An 18355-nucleotide genomic window follows, 5' to 3' on the forward strand; every position below is an offset into this window, starting at 1 on the left:
AAATTGTAGACAGCCTTGTGTTGTTTGTCATCACTAATGTGTTCTGCAGCTGCTCTTCCTCTGGCCTCCGCCGCCGCCGCTGCTTCTGCTGTTTTTCTTCCAACCAAAAATACCACCTGTGTCATGTCACTTAAATCCATTCACTAAGTATCAAACTCAGCTGCATTTGTGTTTCATGATTAAAGAAAGTGCCTCATGTAATAGACAGTATGTAGTGGTGCTTCAGTGAACTTACACAGAGACGCTTTTGTGGGTTATTCAAAATGACTTGCAAAAACATGTATGTAAATCTTAATATTACAGTCTTAAAAACATGAAAAACAGAACTATTGTTGACTATTTTGAAGTTTTGCAGCGGTTTTGCTGTGGTCCAAAGATGTTGAAATGAACTATACAATGGAAAACATCCAACAATTTGACTCTTTGTCACTGGATCAATACCTTTCGTTAAATCATGAATGTGGAATTATCAGGAGGTAAAATGCACAGAGCCGAAAGAAATAATTCATCGTTATGGAGTGAAACCTCAAATAAGCAAAGTTCAACAACTAATAATAAGTGGAAGAGATTCTTTTTATTATTATTTTATTAATAATGTAAATATACTGTAAATTAAAAGGTAAACTGAGTAGCTGTAAGGGGCCTTTAATAATAATAACAACAACAACATAAAAAATAATAACAACAACAACAACATAAAAAATAATAATAACAACAACAATAACATAAAAAATAATAACAACAACAACATAAAAAATAATAATAACAACAACAACATAAAAAATAATAATAACAACAACAACATAAAAAATATATAAATAAATATAATAATAATAATGCACAAAAATAAATACATAAAAATAATAATAACAACTACAACAAATTAAAAAATATATAAATAAATAACTATAAATAAAAATTATAATAATAATAATAATAATGCACAAAAATAAATACATAAAAGTAATAATAACTACAACAAATTAAAAAATATATAAATAAATAACTATAAATAAAAAAAATAATAATAATAATGCACAAAAATAAATACATAAAAATAATAATAACGACTACAACAAATGATAAAAAAAAAATAAATTGTAAATCAAAATAAAAAGTGTATATGTGTGTGTTTTTTGTTTTTTTTCTGGGGGGGTATTTTGTTATTCTGTAAACAATAAAAAATGTATCACAAAAAACAAATGCACTGTACAATATATCTGTACTGTGGCAGGACACATTCAGGACCAATTTTATTTCAATAAACCTTGAAGCGCCAATGTAATCTTTTAATTTTGTAATGCAAATGTGCCACCACGCTGAAGTGTTAAAGTAATACTGTAGTAGCAACTTGACGCCACACGACAGCTGCATAATGCAACATCAAACTCTACACAGTCACATTTCTGTGGACTTTTTTCGACCCTCTGTCCTCGTGTTTAACCTCTTAACGCCGCTCTGTCGACTGAATCTGTTTCTTGGAGATATTAACACAACAGCGGCCACTCCCTTCTGCTCTGTCTGTTCCTGGCTTATTATCAAACTGTTTTTACGTCCCTGTTCTCGGCTCTGAACACGGGGCCTGGTGTTTAATAACCAGATGTGGTCCCGTGGCAGCCATTTTAATCCACACGCCAAACAATGGTGCCATAAAATTTACAATATGAAATTTGTAATGGTGCTTCCTCCCAAACACCCAAGTAGAAAGGTCAGATCTGTGTCAAAACTCATTTATTTGGCTGATTTTAATCTTTTTTTTCTCTTATTTTTCCAGGAAGCCAAGAAAAAATATGACAAAGAAACGGAAAAGTATTGTGCCGTCTTGGAAAAACATTTAAGTTTATCGGCGAAGAAGAAGGAGTCCCATCTACACGAGGTACAACAACATTCAAACCTGCACCGCCTCATCGTCTCCATGGAGAGGTTTACTGAAATGTTCCCCAATGCAGCATTAAACATTTATCTTCAAAGAGACTAGCAGGTCAAGTTACTGGTCAAATCTGTGGAGAGGCGACCCCGCTCACGACACGACTGTACGGATGTTTTTGAGCAATAAAAAAACTGTAATTGAATAAATTTAAGATGAATAAGTTGAATGCCGTACTGTGGAACATTCTTGGAAAAGCAGCAGCAGGGACATTGATACAAGCAGGTGGTGGATCCAGCGTAGAAAAGTTACGTAGTGCATCTTTAACCTATTGATACATATTGGATTTAAAGTGGATGCATGGAAAATGAACAAAAACCTGCGATTTTTTAAAGTATTATGATTAAATTTGGGATTATATAAGTAGTTATAAAAGTACTTTTCAGTTCATAGTGCACATTTTGGAGGTTTTACATGTGACAGAAGTCTGAAACGAGAACTTTAACAATGGTAAAATAAGTATTTCAGGACTAAACATCAAATTAAACTAGACTGAGTTATTTATCTCCAGGGCCGGTTCAGCGCATAAGCAGAATAAGCAGCTGCTAAGGGCCCCAAGGCCACCAGGGGGCCCCCAAGAGCCTTTACATTTATGTTGAAAATAATATAATATGTAAAGTTATAGTAGAAACAGTCCTGGGGTGTTTACAGCAGACTAAATATCCCTCTATGAAGATTACAGTTGTTTTTTTAAATATATAGTAGCAAAATATCTGCTGCCTACATTTTTTTTTATCTGTGTTTACACCCCCGAGGTGCACTGAGGTACTTTTGAATGCCCCTTTTACAAGTTAGACTAAAACATTTCAGTCTTTTTCTCATATAAATACAAACACAACTGGTCAAACTGATGAGCGCTGCGTGTATTCGGATTATATCACTAAAATAATTGCATATCTCAGTGTTTTTTAATTAAAATAATGACTTTGGCAGCTCGATATTTAGAGATTTGTGTCAGGTTGTAATTAGTAGATGGAATGGATCAGATTAACCAAAATTAGCACCTTTCCTGGGTTGTTTCTGGTTTGCAGCGGTTAGCGTCTGTCAAAAGGAATCGGAGGAAAGTGCAACGCGATAAAGGCAAAAACGTGGGTGTAATTAAACTCGTCTTATTTACAGTTTGTTCAGATACAACGTCCAAAAACATACTGTAAGTGGTTTACTTTATTCTGGGATGTAGAATACAAACTTCTTCAAGACTTTACAAAGGTCTGGTCACGGTCTGTTCGCGTTTAAACAAATATGGCGGCTTAGGAGGAAAAAAGAACGGAAAAAAGTATCATAACGGACTGAAAGACACTAAAAAAATCAACGAGCAAAGAACTAAACTCTATTAATCTGACGTGAATGAAATTAGATTGTTTTTGTAAATAGAGATAGAGCGATATATGGGTTGGCCGATATATTACACAGATTTTTGGGCCTTTTAGCGCGTCAGTTATCGGACTTAAATCTCCAGCACACGCCGATATCTCGTTTTGGTCAATCTGCCGCGTAGAACGTACACACAAAGCTTTATTTTAACACTTTATTAGAAGAGATAGTTTTACAAGAGATAGTTTTTAACGTGACTACCGTGTTTTCTGGACTATAAGACGCACTTTTTTTCATAGTTTGGCGTTTTTGGGGGTGCGACTTATACTCAGACGCGATTTAAATGTGTGGATTTATGTTTTTTTCTTCGTTATTCTGCATTTTTTTGGTTGGTGCGACTTATACTCCAGTGCGATTTTTACTCCAGAAAATACGGTAAACAGCTTTGTTATAGTTGTGTGGTAAAAATGGACTTGGGAAGGACGTTGTAGTCAATTTAAACGAGAAAATTTCGGGAAACTAATCGAAATCGGTCCTATATATCTGCGCAAAAGTATCGGCCGTGTGTTTCTCTGGATTTTAAACAATTAGTATCAACATCGGCCATGAAGAGATAGTTTTTAACGTGACTACCGTGTTTACTGGACTATAAGACGCACTTTTTTTCATAGTTTGGCGTTTTTGGGGGTGCGACTTATACTCAGATGCGATTTAAATGTGTGGATATATGTTTTTTTCTTAATTATTCTGCATTTTTTTGGTTGGTGCGACTTTCTCTGGATTTTAAACAATTAGTATCAGCATCGGCCATGAAAAAACCCGTATCGCTTGATCTCTATTTGTTTTTGTTTTTTCCCCCGAGTGACGCACGTGAAATGAAGGTCGCCTGTCATTTCCAAACGGTTTTGGCTCGAGACGTGACGGAGGGCGTGGAGACCAGACGGAGATCCCTCTGATATGTCATTCGTCGCTAATCCGTTTGAATACTCTGTTTTTCTCGCTCTCTTTCTTCCCTCCAGGCCGACAACCAGGTGGACAGCGTACGGCAGCATTTCTACGCGGTTTCTCTGGAGTACGTGTTCAAAGTTCAGGAGGTGCAGGAGAGGAAGATGTTTGACTTTGTTGAACCTGTAAGAATCCGAACCCCAGTTTTCTTAATTCCATGTACTTTTTCCTTTAAGCGTTAAGTGTCTGACAAAGTTAATGCTAGATAGTACGCTCCGGAGGGACGGTGGAGGTCTCCTGTGATCGATCATGAAGTTTACACGGTTAAAATTTAGATTATACGTGAGTTTTGGTTAAGACGAGGGTTTGATTCAGTTTTAACGTGATCACGGTTATGGAAAACGCTTTGGGTTCGTTCGTGTTTTTGCAGTAGTGGCGGAAAAAGTACGCAAGTTTTGTTACTTATCCTCCTAAAACCCAAACTTTTGCCTAGTTTTATTCATTTCTCTTTATTATTTGGGCTGATTGGGACCTGACAAGTGTAAAAACAAACATTTATATGAGAGTACGAGAAAAACGATGTCCACAGATGAGGATATTCGTTCTACTTTGGAATGATTTTGATAAAACGCAATAAAATCCCATTAGTTTAATGATTTACAAAAAACTATTAAGTGCCTGAACAGAGCTACATTTTCTTTGAGTAAAAACAAAATGAGAAACAACAATTGTGCATCTTGGAACAATGTGCGTCTTGTAGCCCGATATTTGGACTTTTTAGTGTATCCGATATTTTGTTTTGGACAATCTGCTGCCGAGAACATACACGTAAAGTTTTATTTTAACACTTTAATCGCAGAGATAGTTGTATAAAACGTGATTACACACGTCTTGTTATAGGTGTGTGGTAAAAATGGGCTTGAGGGGAGTTTGTAGTAAATTTAAATGACAAAATTTGGGGGAAATAATCTAAATCGGTTCTAAATATCGGCGTTGTGTTATATTCTTCGATCGCCTTTAAGTCACAGTTTAATGACCTTAAATGTGGACACCAGAACCTTTTTTTAGAGATAAATAATTTGTGGTGTTGTCCTAGGACGTTAATTAAAAACACAAAAACTGGAGCAAAAAAAATACACAAGTAAAAGCAAAAGTATCACATGAAAAACACTACTTAAGTAAAAGTATTAAAGTACACGTTTATAAGGCTTCAAATGTAGGGATTTTGATAAAGATTTGTGTCGAATTTTAAGCAGAAAACTCCTGAATCGATCGTTTTTTCTGGCGTTTTTTATTTTTTGTATATTTCTGTTTGCTTAAATTATGAACGTGTCAAAAATAAACCCTATAATATCAAATACTTTTACTTGTTCTACTTAAGTAAAAGTATTAAAGTACACGTTTTGAGGTCTTGTAAGGCTTCAAATGTAGGGATTTTTGTAAAGATTTGTTGAATTTTACACCGAAAACAACTGAACTGATCATTTTTTCTGGCGTTTTTTAAATTTATTGTATATTTCTGTTTGCTTTAATTATGACCGTGTTAAAAAATAAACCCTCAGACTTTCACAGCAGCTCTCAAACAATATCAAATACTTTTACTACAAACACCTGCTCTCAAATATAGTGACGTAAAAGTGAAAAGTATACCTAAAAATGTAACTTTACTACAGTACTTTACTACTTTTACTTTGTTATTTTCCACCACTGGGTAACAGCAGCAATAATAAAAATAACAAACTCCTACTGGTCTTTTCTCACCTTACGCCGTAAATAAAATCGTCAAAAATAACCAGCGTCGGCCTGTTCATAGCGACAGAAGTTTACCATGGCAACTAGCGCCACGCCATCACTTCCCACTTCGGTCCCTCCTGAGCGCACGGCGTCGCACTAACCATTTAAAGGAAATAAGGCTGGAACATTACGCCCAAAACGAGCTGTCGATTTGATGCAGTCGTTTCTAATCTTCCTCTATTTTCTTTTTACAGTTGTTAGCGTTTCTCCAGGGCCTGTTTACATACTATCACCATGGATACGAGCTCGCCAAAGACTTCAATCACTTCAAGACCAACCTGACCATCAGCATACAGAACGTAAGAACCGCCGGGCTTCACGCCACGACAGTCTGTAGGCCGATAATATCTAACGCAGATGGGGGCAAGTAAAATTAATCTTGGTAAAAAAAATGGGTACGTGTCATGAAAATGCATTTTGAAGCTCGATATGTATTTCTATAAATAGTAATATAATAATAATAATAATAATAATAATAATAATAATAATAGAAATTACTCAATCGACTTCTCTGCAGCTTGAATCTCATCTCATGACAAAAAATATCAAAACTGCCCCACTACTGCAAAGAAAATGTACACATATTGAAATATTATTAACGTATTTTCCGGAGTATAAGTCGCCCCGGAGTATAAGTCGCACCGGAGTATAAATCGCACCCCCGTCCAAACTATGAAAAAAAAACTGCCACTTATACTCCGGAAAATATAGTATATATTGAGCCAGAAAATGTATTATTCAAGCTATCGATAAGTTGATTTTGTAATTTTGTCAAAGTGCAGATCTTTATTAAAATACAGTGAGTTGTTCATCATTTGTGACTTGATCTTTTGGATATTTCACAGGAAAGTACAGTGTAGTTTATAGGAATATGTCACTCTTGCCCCCTGTTGGGAGTATGACGTCATTGCGTTTTACAATCTGAAAAAAATAAACAAAAAGCCAATACATTTAAGTTAAAAGGAGTTTCTTAGGTGTAAATACTTGTGTACATCTGTACCACCGGAAACTTGTCATTTAATATTAATGTATTTTAAGTTCATTTAAATGCGACGCCGCCAAATCGTACACGTATCACATTTAAGAAAAGAAAATTGGAGAATGGAGTAAGTTCAGGTGGAAGTGAAAACAGGGATTGATCGTCAAAATGGCATCTTGAAAATAAACGATTGAAGATTACTCAAACACAAATCACTCCAAAACGAACTTTGAGACGGTTCATGAAGAATAAACAACTATAACACGTTTTAAAGATTTTGCAGAATAGACCTGTCTACATATTTGAACTTTCTAACAAGTTTAAACTAAATCTAACTCCTCGATGCTGCTGTTGCACTTCACCGTCCTTCTCTTTGTCTTGTCCAGACGAGGAACCGTTTCGAGAGCACGAGGTCGGAGGTGGAGAGTCTGATGAAGAAGATGAAGGAGAACCCTCATGAGCACAAGAGCGTGAGCCATCACACCATGGAGGGATACCTCTTTGTACAGGAGAAACGTACGTCACACCAGAGAAAACACCAAAAAAGAATCAAATAAAAAGAAAGAGAGGACAGAGAGGTGAAGACAGAGAGGGAGGAGAGGAGGAGAGAAGGAGGAGAGAAGGAGGGATACCTCTTTGTACAGGAGAAACGTACGTCACACCAAAGAAAACACCAAAAAAGAATCAAATATGGACTAAAGCAAAGAGGAGACATGAACCTGAGTGAAAAGAGGAGGAGGACAGAGAGGTGAAGAGAGAGAGAGGGAGGAGAGAAGGAGGAAAGAAAGAGAGAGAGGAGGGAAACAGAGAAAAGATGGTGAGAGAGAGGGGTAAAGATGAGGAGGGGGTAAGAGAGAAAGCTGTGGAGACAGAGGAAAGAGGTAGAGAGAAAGACGGGGAGAGAGGGAGAAAAGAGGTAAAGACAGAGGGAGGAGAGAAGAAGGAGAGAAGGGAGAAAGAGAGAGAGAGGAGGGAATGAGGAAAAGGCATGGTGAGAGAGCAGAGAGCAGTACAGATGAGGAGGGAGGAAGAGAGAGAGTTGTGGAGACTGAGATGAGAGGCAGAGAGGGAGAAAAGAGAGAAAGGGTAGAGAGATAAAGAGGAGAGAAAGAGAGAGGGTGGAGAGGGCTAGACTGAAAAGGGGGAGAAGGAAAGCAGAGGGAGAGAGAGGAGGGAAAGAGCAAAAGGCATAGTGAAAGAGAGCGGAGAGTGGAGAGTGGTATAAATGAGGAGGGAGGAAGAGAGAGTTGTGGAGACAGAAATAAGAGGTAGAGAAAGAGAGATGGGGAGAGAGGGAGAAGAAAGGGAAAGAGGGCAGTTAGAGGAGAAGGAAGAGAGAGAGGAGGGAAAGAGAGAAGAGATGGTAAAAGAGAGAGGGTGGAGAGCGGCAAAGATGAGAAGGGTCTAAGAGAGAGCGCTGTGAAGGCAGAGATAAGAGGTAGAGAGAGAGAGATGAGGGAGAGAGGAGAAAGAGAGAGAGAGGTAAAGACAGAAAAGGAGGACAGAAGGGAGAAAGAGAAGGCGGAGAGAGCTAGAGGGAAAAGGGACAGAGGGAACGCAAGAGAGAGGAGGGAAAGAAAGAAGAAATGGTGAAAGAGAGAGAGGGCAGAGAGCGGTAAAGATGATGGAGGAGTAAGAGAGAGAGCTGTGGAGACGGAGAGATAAGAGGCAGCGGTAGGGCGATGAGGAGAGAGGGAGAAAAAGAGAGAAAGGGCAGAGCGGTAAAGACAGAGGGAGAAGAGAAGGGAGAAAGAGAGAGGATGAGAGAGCTAGAGGGAAAAGGGGGAGAGAGAGGAGGGAAAGAGAGAAAGGGCGGAGAGAGGGGACTAAGAAAGAGCTGTGGAGACGGAGAGATAAGAGGCAGAGAGAGAGAAAAGAGAGAGAGAAGAGACACTATAAACTATGAAAACTGAATTAGCACAGTTTCAAATCCACTAGTTTATTATTATTATTATTATTATTATTATTATTATTGCACAAATACTTGGCAAATAAAAGTATAAAGTAAGAAAATTTATCATGATTCGACGATTCAGTTCATCAAGAAAATCAATGAACAGATATGGTTAATAATAATTTAAAAATTCCAGAAAATGTGATCTATACATTTACTGACATTTAAAGACTGAAGAAATATTTAAACTTTTATCTTAAATTAAAAAAAGTCCATGTAATAAATGTCCAGACTAACATTATCTGTGTTTAAATTACAGTATTATCATTTCTGTTTGGCTCTTGTTTATATATTTTACACAAAACCATTTCATCTACCATATATACTTTTAATTTTTACGTACAATAATTAAAAAAATCCATGTATTTATTTGTTGTTGCAGGTTCTTTTGTATCTACCTGGGTGAAGTACTACTGCACATACCACAGGGAACCCAAGAGGATCACTATGGTTCTTTTTGACCCCAAATCAGGAGGGAAAATGGTACAAATTAATCTGTTATACGTCTCCTTTATTTCATTTCTCTTTTTTCTAACATATTCAGCTTGTTTTTGAATATATTTCTCTAAAGGGAGAAGAGGAAAGCTTTATTCTCAAGTCTTGCACTCGGAGGAAAACGGACTCGATAGAAAAGAGGTTTTGTTTTGACGTGGAAGCCGTTGACCGGTGAGTCGTTCTGTAGTTGTAGTAACATATCGGCCACACGAGGGCGTCGCTGAGCTGTTTTTCTGCTTAGGAACAGCAGTAATAGACTCCACTCCTCCTCCATAGCTTTCCTCTTTCTCCTCCCTCTCTCCCGCTCTCGTCTGTTTTCATTCAGTCCATACATTTGAATGGCATTGTGAAAGATCCAAGGGAGAGACGGAGCCGAACCAAACCTGGACTAAGATAAACTCCACTGATTAAAAAATAAGAGATGTGTTCACAAAGTCAGACTGTGCCCACGTTATGTCAATATTATTATTATTATTATTATTATTATTATTATTATTATTGTTAACAGAATGAGTTAAGACGACTGCGTGAGGAAGGGCATTTGACCTAAAAACAATAATTAAATCAGGATACATCTAATGGTGGAACGTGATTTTTTATTTATTTATTTATTCATTCATTCATTTATGTATTTATTCTTTTATCTATTTATTTATTTATTCATTTATTTATTCATTCATTTATCTGTTTATTTATTTATTCATGTATTTGTTTATTTATTTATTCATTCATTTATGTATTTATTTATCTATGTATTTATTTATTTATTCATTTATGTATTTATTTATTTATTCATTCATTCATTTATGTATTTATTTATCTATGTATTTATTTATTTATTCATTTATGTATTTATTTATTTATTCATTCATTCATTTATGTATTTATTCTTTTATCTATTTAATTATTTATTTATTCTTTTATTTATTTATTCATTCATTCATTTATTCATTTATTTGTTTATTTATTTATTTAATGCGAGACACACATAGTGACCTTACATATACAGTAATGACAAGTGGTGATAAGACATAACATGGTTTGTGAACGTAACAGCTATTTACAGTTGTATGTGACAAGTCTGTGTGTGTTTGTGTGTCAGTGTGTGTGACAAGTCTGCGTTGTGTGTGTATCAGTGTGTGTGACATTTCTGTGTGTGTTTGTGTGTTTGTGTATCAGTGTGTGTGACATTTCTGTGTGTGTTTGTGTGTTTGTGTGTCAGTGTGTGTGACATTTCTGTGATTTTGGAGGTGGAGACATCAGAGGAGAGAGCCAGTACTAGTCATTTGTAAGTGAGAAAGGAAGGTATAGAGAATAGATGGGAAGAAAAAGGAGAATAAAATAAAAAAAGAAAAAATATATTATAATAATAATAATAATAATAATAAACGAATATATTCATACAATACAACAATAATAAAAAATGAATGAATAACTAATTTCCCTGCTTATTTAACTTTGCTGAATTGTTATGGCAGATGATTTTCTTATCGCTCTCGCCTTTTCTTTTCAAAGCTTCTGCAACCAAACCGTCCACGTTAGATCATCACTGACCGTCCAGTCGCTTCTACGTTTAGTTTGGATCCAAAAGTGTCTGGGAATCGAACCGCAGTGCGTGAAAATCCTCCATCCAACCACTGCCATTAATCTGTAGCACGTGTCACTCAAACGTGGCCTTTTCCTGAAATTGCACATGAGCTTGGCGCTTTTATTGTCGATCGATTCTGCAGAAATCCACGCTGTTTGTCTGTCCATCCCTTTTTTCCTCGTTTTTTTTTTTTTTTTTAAGTGTAAGCCGCCATGTTTGTTTTGTCTCTCTGAACGTCTCTGTCTTAATGCTCCTGTCGGTCGTGTCCTCGGAGATCAGGGAGACAGGAGACATTCCAGACCCACGTGTCTTTGTAAAGTTTTGTCAAAGCGTGCGGTTTTGTCGGATCAGGTGGCGTGAGGTCGAGGAGCGCGGCGTTTGACTTAAAGTTCAGTCTGAGCTTTTCTCCACAGTTTCACAGACGATTGAAAACCATTTATGAAACTCTGTAGCTCCAGGTTATTAAGCTGGTCCTCTGTCTGCTTCTCTGTGCACATGTTACTGCTTTACCCAGAATGCAGTACTGTATGGTTTTATTTATCTCCATGGAAACGAACTGGTGATGTCACCAGCCCAAGTTACAGTTCAGATCTGAGGAGAGGCAAGCCCTGTGAGAATACATATTTGTCAAGGCACTGGGGCTCCACTTTCTCTTTCTCCCCTCTCTCCTTCCTCTCTCTGCCATCTCTTTTTCCCTTCTCTCCTCCCTTTTTCTTCATCTCTCTCCACTTCCTCTCTTTCTCTCTCTTCTCCTCCCTCTCGATTTTCACCTCTCTTTGCTCTTTCTCTTTCTCCCTTCTCTCCCTCATCTCTCTCTTCACCTCTCTCCACTTCCTCTCTTTTTCTGTTCTTTCCTCCCTGTTTTTTCATCTCTCTCCACTTCCTCTCTTTCTCCCTCTTCTCCTTCCTCTCTATCTTCATCTCTCTTCACTTCCTCTCTTTCTCCCTTCTCTCCTCCCTCCATCTCCACATTACACCTTGATCATTATATTCACTTTTATTGTATTTAGTCCTGGAAGGTAAATAAAAACTTAAATTCCACACAGAGTAACATTCCTCATAACCTCATGTTGATAATTGTTTAGTTTTTTATGTATCTGTGAGGATGTATGTAGTTTCATTATCCTGTGTGTGTCTTGTGTGTGTCTTGTGTGTGTCTTGTGTGTGTCTTGTGTGTGTCTTGTGTGTGTCTTGTGTGTGTTTTGTGCTCGTGTTGAAGGCCCGGCGTCATCACCATGCAGGCGCTGTCAGAGGAGGACCGCAGGCTGTGGATGGAGGCCATGGACGGACGGGAACCTGTGAGTCACCATGGAGACGTGTTTGTGCACTCCATCCAGAGACGGAGAGAGGGAGAGGGGGAGAGGAGGGAAAGACACAGAGGGATGGAGAGAGGGAGAGAGGGGAAGAGATGTAAGGGAGGGAAAGACACAGAGGGATGGAGAGAGGGAGAGGGGAGAGGAGGGAAAGACACAGAGGGATGGAGAGAGGAGATGAAGAGATGTAAGGGAGGGAAAGACACAGAGGGAGGGAGAGAGGGGAAGAGATGTAAGGGAGGGAAAGACACAGGGGGATGGAGAGAGGAGAGGAAGAGATGTAAGGGAGGGAAAGACACCAAGGGATGGAGAGAGGGAGAGAGGAGAGGAAGAGATGTAAGGGAGGGAAAGACACAGAGGGATGGAGAGAGGGAGAGAGGAGAGGAAGAGATGTAAGGGAGGGAAAGACAGAGGGATGGAGAGAGGGGAAGAGATGTAAGGGAGGGAAAGACACAGAGGGATGGAGAGAGGGAGAGAGGTGAAGGTAGAGAGGGAGGAGAGGAAGAGATGTAAAGGAGGGACAGACAGAGGGATGGAGAGAGGTAACAGAGGAAGGAGAGATGTAAAGGAGGGACAGACAGGGATGGAGGGAGGGAGAGAGGTGATAGAAAGAGGGGAAGAGATGTAAAGGAGGGAAAGGCAGAGAGGGATGGAGAGGGAGAGAGGTAACAGAGAGGGAGGAGAGGAAGAGATGTACGGGGGGGAAAGGCAGGGAGGGATGGAGAGGGAGAGAGGTAACAGAGAGGGAGGAGAGGAAGAGATGTACAGGGGGGAAAGGCAGGGAGGGATGGAGAGAGGGAGAGAGGAAGGAGAGAAGGGAGAAAGAGAGAGAGGTGAAGGTAGAGAGGGAGGAGAGAAGGGGGAAAGAGGAAGTGGCGAGAGGTGAAGGTTGAGAGGAAGGAGAGAAGGAGAAAGAGAGGAAGTGAAGAAAGAAAGGAAAGAGGAAGTGGAGAGAGGTGAAGCTAGAGAGGACGGAGAGAAGGGTGAAAGCGGAACTGGAGATAGATGAAGAAAGAAAGAAAAGAAAAAGGGAGAAAGAGAGGAATTGGGGAGAGATGAAAGGAGGAAGGAAAGAGAGAAAGGCATGGTGAATGAGAGAGGGAGGAGAGCAGTATAGATGAGGAGGGAGTAAGAGAGAGAGCTGTGGAGACAGAGATAAGAGGTAGAGAGAGGGAGAAAAGAGAGAGAGGAGAGACACTATAAACTATTAAAACTGTGAATTTGAAAATCTGCTCATAAACAAAAGTGATTAAATAAATAATACAAATTTAACAGCTGGTGATGTCATGAAATGTAGAGTCCTGCATGTCTCCAGTGCTCCAGTGTGCAGAGTAAAGATACAATGCAATCCCTATTTTATTTTATTTATTTTGTATTTTTGTAATAAATTTTATATTATTTAATGTAATTTATTTATTTTTATTTATTTTTGTATATTTATTTATTTATACTTTTATTTATTTTATTTATTTTGTATTTTTGTAATTCATTTTATATTATTTAATGTAATTTATTTTTTATTTATTTTTGTATATTTATTTATTTATACTTTTATTTATTTTATTTATTTTGTATTTTTGTAATTCATTTTATATTATTTAATGTAATTTATTTTTTATTTATTTTTGTATATTTATTTATTAATACTTTTATTTATTTTATTTATTTTGTATTTTTGTAATTCATTTTATATTATTTAATGTAATTTATTTTTTATATATTTTTGTATATTTATTTATTAATACTTTTATTTATTTTATTTATTTTGTATTTTTGTAATTCATTTTATATTATTTAATGTTATTTATTTTTTATTTTTGTATATTTATTTATTAATACTTTTATTTATTTCATTTATTTTGTATTTTTGTAATTAATTTTATATTATTTAATGTTATTTTTTTTTTTGTATATTTATTTATTAATACTTTTATTTATTTTATTTATTTCGTATTTTTGTAATTAATTTTATATTATTTAATGCAATTTATTTTTTATTTATTTTTGTATATTTATTTATTAATACTTATATTTATTTTATTTTATTTTTTTTCATTTTATTTTATTTATATAGCACATTTCAGATGCCCATTTGTTTCACATAATGTAAAAAGTGAACAAAAAACAAATATACAGATACTACGATACATAGGAGAGAATTTACAAATCAAAACGTCCTGTGTATTAAATACCAGGGAGAAGAAGTGGCTTTTTTAATCTGATCTTAAACTGCATTAAAGACGGAGAGGATCTGACAGGCAGAGGGCGCTGTTCTAGTAGTTTGGTAGTAACTAACTTGATGCATTTCTGTATAAAATTAATGTTATAATGTTTATGTTCCACAGGTTTACAATCTCAACAAAGACAACCAGACGGAGGGCAGTAAGTGTCACTATTATCCGTCGCTAACGTCTCGTACGATATAATCACTGCTAGTACTTATATAGTAGTAGTATTTGATGTAATGTAAATATCCTCGTGTCCTGCAGTGGCCCATCTGGACGTGATCGGGTTCAACGTGATGAAGAAGTTTATTTACGCTGTGGAGACGAGAGGTACGACGCTCATTTGTTCTAGTATAAAACAAAGCAATTCACCATATTATTTCTAAAACTCGACTGCAAACTTCTCATTTTTTATGTTTAGTGTTTCAAAAATATTTCCCACAATGCAATACTTTACAGTTTATTCCTTCCTCGATGTGTAAAAATGTGACTGTTTCATTCTCACGTCACATAATATAATATAAATGAGGGATATTATGTGTAAATATGGAAGTTTGGTCGTCTATAAGTTTAAGAAATGTTTTAAAAAAAAGGTTGTTTTCAAGCAAAATTACAATTAAAATAAATAATAAAACTGTGGAAACGCTTCAAAATGAGTTGATATTAAAGCGAAAACAAACAGAACAGGTGATATTTCTGCGCTTGACCCACTTCTGACACATTTAAAGACACATTTTGGCACATTTTGATTTTTGACCCACATTTTAAAGACGAGCTATGTAACTTTTCTGATGCGGTATCCTCCTACGCCTCGTCTCCATGGAGATGTTAATGCTTTACCTGGAATATTTCCCAGTATCACGTCATACAATTAAATATCGATTAGGTAGAGAGGGAGGAGAGAAGGGAGAAAAAGAGAGAGAGAGAAGGGAGGAAGTGGGGAGAGGTGAAGATAGAGAGGGAGGAGAGAAGGGAGAAAGAGGAGATGGGTGAAGATAAGGTGGAAGGAGAGAAGGAAGAAAGAGGGAGGTGAAGGTAGAGAGGGAGGAGAGAAGGAGAGAGAGAAGGGAGAAAGGAAGTGGAGAGAGGTGAAGAAAGAAAGGGAGGAGAGAAGGGAGAGAGAGAGAAGGGAGGAAGAGAGGAAGTGGAGAGAGGTGAAGATGGAGAGGGAGGAGAGAAGGGAGGAAGAGAGAGAAGAGAGGAAGTGGAGAGATGAAGATAGAGGGGGAAAGAAGAGAAGGGAGAAAGAGAGGAAGGTGAAGGTAGAGAGGGAGGAGAGAAGGGAGAAAGAGAGGAAGTGGAGAGTATCACATTATATAATTAAATATTGATTATTTACTTTCAAACACTCATGTTTTTTGTGGCTAAAAATGACCTGTTCGTTTCCATGGAGATGTCTCTTTGGTCTCATTTTTGTGTCTGGACTTTAAAAATACCTGATTTTATTTAAATTACATTCACTTTATTTATATCTCAGATGTTACGTTTGGACAGTTGCTTGTGAAGTTACGCAGTTTTCACAAATACTTTTTTAACTTTTATTTGAGTAATTCCTTGGACACTACTTTGCACTAATACTTTCTACTTGAGTAACATTATTTTGAAGTAATGTTACTCTTACTACAGTACAGTTTGTGGTTACTTTACCCACATCCGTATGAAAACTGCGATTAAAGAGTCAAAACTCATTTTTTTCATGTTTATGTTTCAGGTATCGATGAACAAGGCTTGTACAGAATTGTTGGTGTTAGTTCCAAAGTCCAAAAACTACTGAGTTTAGCGATGGGTAATTTTTCATCATTTTTTCCCAGTGAAAGTCAATTTTTTCTGATAAATGTGTAAAGATTGTGTTGATTTTTCTCTGTAGATCCCAAAACATGTGCTGATGTTGAACTGGACGGCGGCGAGTGGGAGATCAAGACCATCACAAGTGCAATCAAGTTCTATCTCAGGTAAGTACTCGGAGTAATCACAAAATACACATTTATGTAACCGGGGTTTACGTTTTTAGGATTTTAACAAATTTAAACTCTCACATTTATTATAATTCACTATTTTAACCTTCTCACACATATAAACATATATGTGTGTGTGTGTGTATGTGTGTGTGTGTGTGTGTGTAGGGGTGTGTGTGTGTGTGTATATATATATATATGTGTGTGTGTATATGTGTGTGTGTGTATATAAATGTGTATATATATATATATGTATTTTTTTCTCCTTTCTTTTTCTTTTCTATATTTGTATTAATGTGTGTGGGGGTGTGTGTGTGTGTATATAGGGGTGTGTGGGGGTGTGTATGTAGGTGTATGTGTGTGTATATGTGTGTGTGTGTATGTATGTATGTAGGGGTGTGTGTGTGTATATGTGTGTGTGTATATGTGTGTGTGTATATGTGTGTGTGTGTGTATGTATGTAGGGGTGTGTGTGTGTGTGTATATATATATGTATGTGTGTGTGTGTGTATATATGTGTGTGTGTGTAGGGGTGTGTGTGTATATGTGTGTATATATGTATGTGTGTGTGTATGTACGTAGGGGTGTGTGTGTGTGTATATGTGTATATATGTATGTGTGTGTGTGTGTGTATATATGTGTGTGTGTGTAGGGGTGTGTGTGTATATATGTATGTGTGTGTGTATGTACGTAGGGGTGTGTGTGTGTGTGTGTGTGTATATATGTATATGTGTGTGTGTGTATATGTGTGTGTGTGTGTGTGTAGGGGTGTGTGTGTGTGTGTATGTACGTAGGGGTGTGTGTGTGTGTATATGTGTATATATGTATATGTGTGTGTGTGTGTATATGTGTGTGTGTATGTATCCATTCTTTATTGTGTAAACTATGAAAATAAACAGTTAAAAAAAAAAAGAAAAGAAAAAGCAACGAGTACTTTTACTTTAAACACAATTTTAGAAGCGTTTTCGATCAGACTTTTATACAAAACTGGATCAGTCAAAAATCCTAACAATTCATGTAGTTATTTTAAGTTGTACTACACACACAGTGTATTCTCCAACCAATCAGAGCGGGCGATGCTGTTATGTGAGTTTGCTGCTATAAACCGGAGCAGAAACACCCATGGATTTTACATTTGGGACTTGCAGAACTTAGTAACTTCTATGATTTCAGAAATGTAACTAATTATAAGTACATGGCTAGAATTATACTCCATTACAAGTACAAGTAAATCTACTCAAAGAAGTGCTATTACCCCCAAAACCTACTCAACTACAGCAGTGTATTTATAGTGAATTACTTTCCACCCCAATTAAAGATGCACTATGTAACTTTTGTGTCACCTGCGTGTTACTGCGTTGCGTGTGAGTCTCCAGAGATAGTGTCCACTTTTGGTTGACGCAGCCACAAGAAAAGACGATGAGGGTGGAAAGTGATGCTCATGTGAACTTGACAACGTGAAGTTTAAACGTTCGGATGTAGATGATTCAAAACAGGATGAACTTGTGTTTATATATTTGATTTATTTGAACAGTCAAAAGTTTGGACACACTCTCTCAATGTTCAATGTTTTTTCCCTCGTTTATCGCGGGGGTTACGTTCTAAAAATAACCCGCAATAGGCGAAATCTGTGAAGTATCAGCTTTATTTTTTACATTATTCTCTATGTTTTTGTCTGTAAAACCCCTCACTACACACTTTATACACTTTTCTCACACAGGCGTTAACATTTTCTCACATTTCTCTCTCGTTTAAACTCTCTCAAAGTTCAAACCTTCGTAGGCGTCTTTGTCGGTGCAGAACGTTTCATCGACATTGTGGGTTTCGTCGGGGAGAAAACAAATTGCAAACGTACAGCACTTCAGA

The 18355-nt window shown here is 36.9% G+C and overlaps 1 protein-coding gene across 1 annotated transcript in view; it reads left to right on the forward strand.

The window, feature by feature from the left end:
* Window positions 1-18355, forward strand: part of LOC117381905 (rho GTPase-activating protein 26-like) — a 161695-nt gene that overhangs the window by 87133 nt on the left and 56207 nt on the right. The window contains exons 5-15 of the mRNA XM_033978956.2: window positions 1775-1876; window positions 4261-4371; window positions 6175-6279; window positions 7346-7475; window positions 9296-9396; window positions 9485-9579; window positions 12216-12294; window positions 14655-14691; window positions 14799-14864; window positions 16246-16320; window positions 16402-16486. Coding sequence (XP_033834847.1) covers window positions 1775-1876; window positions 4261-4371; window positions 6175-6279; window positions 7346-7475; window positions 9296-9396; window positions 9485-9579; window positions 12216-12294; window positions 14655-14691; window positions 14799-14864; window positions 16246-16320; window positions 16402-16486 — 986 coding nt within the window. The remainder of the gene's footprint in view (window positions 1-1774; window positions 1877-4260; window positions 4372-6174; window positions 6280-7345; window positions 7476-9295; window positions 9397-9484; window positions 9580-12215; window positions 12295-14654; window positions 14692-14798; window positions 14865-16245; window positions 16321-16401; window positions 16487-18355) is intronic.

Source organism: Periophthalmus magnuspinnatus, chromosome 14 (genome assembly GCF_009829125.3).
Source record: "Periophthalmus magnuspinnatus isolate fPerMag1 chromosome 14, fPerMag1.2.pri, whole genome shotgun sequence".
Classification (NCBI taxonomy): domain Eukaryota; kingdom Metazoa; phylum Chordata; class Actinopteri; order Gobiiformes; family Gobiidae; genus Periophthalmus; species Periophthalmus magnuspinnatus.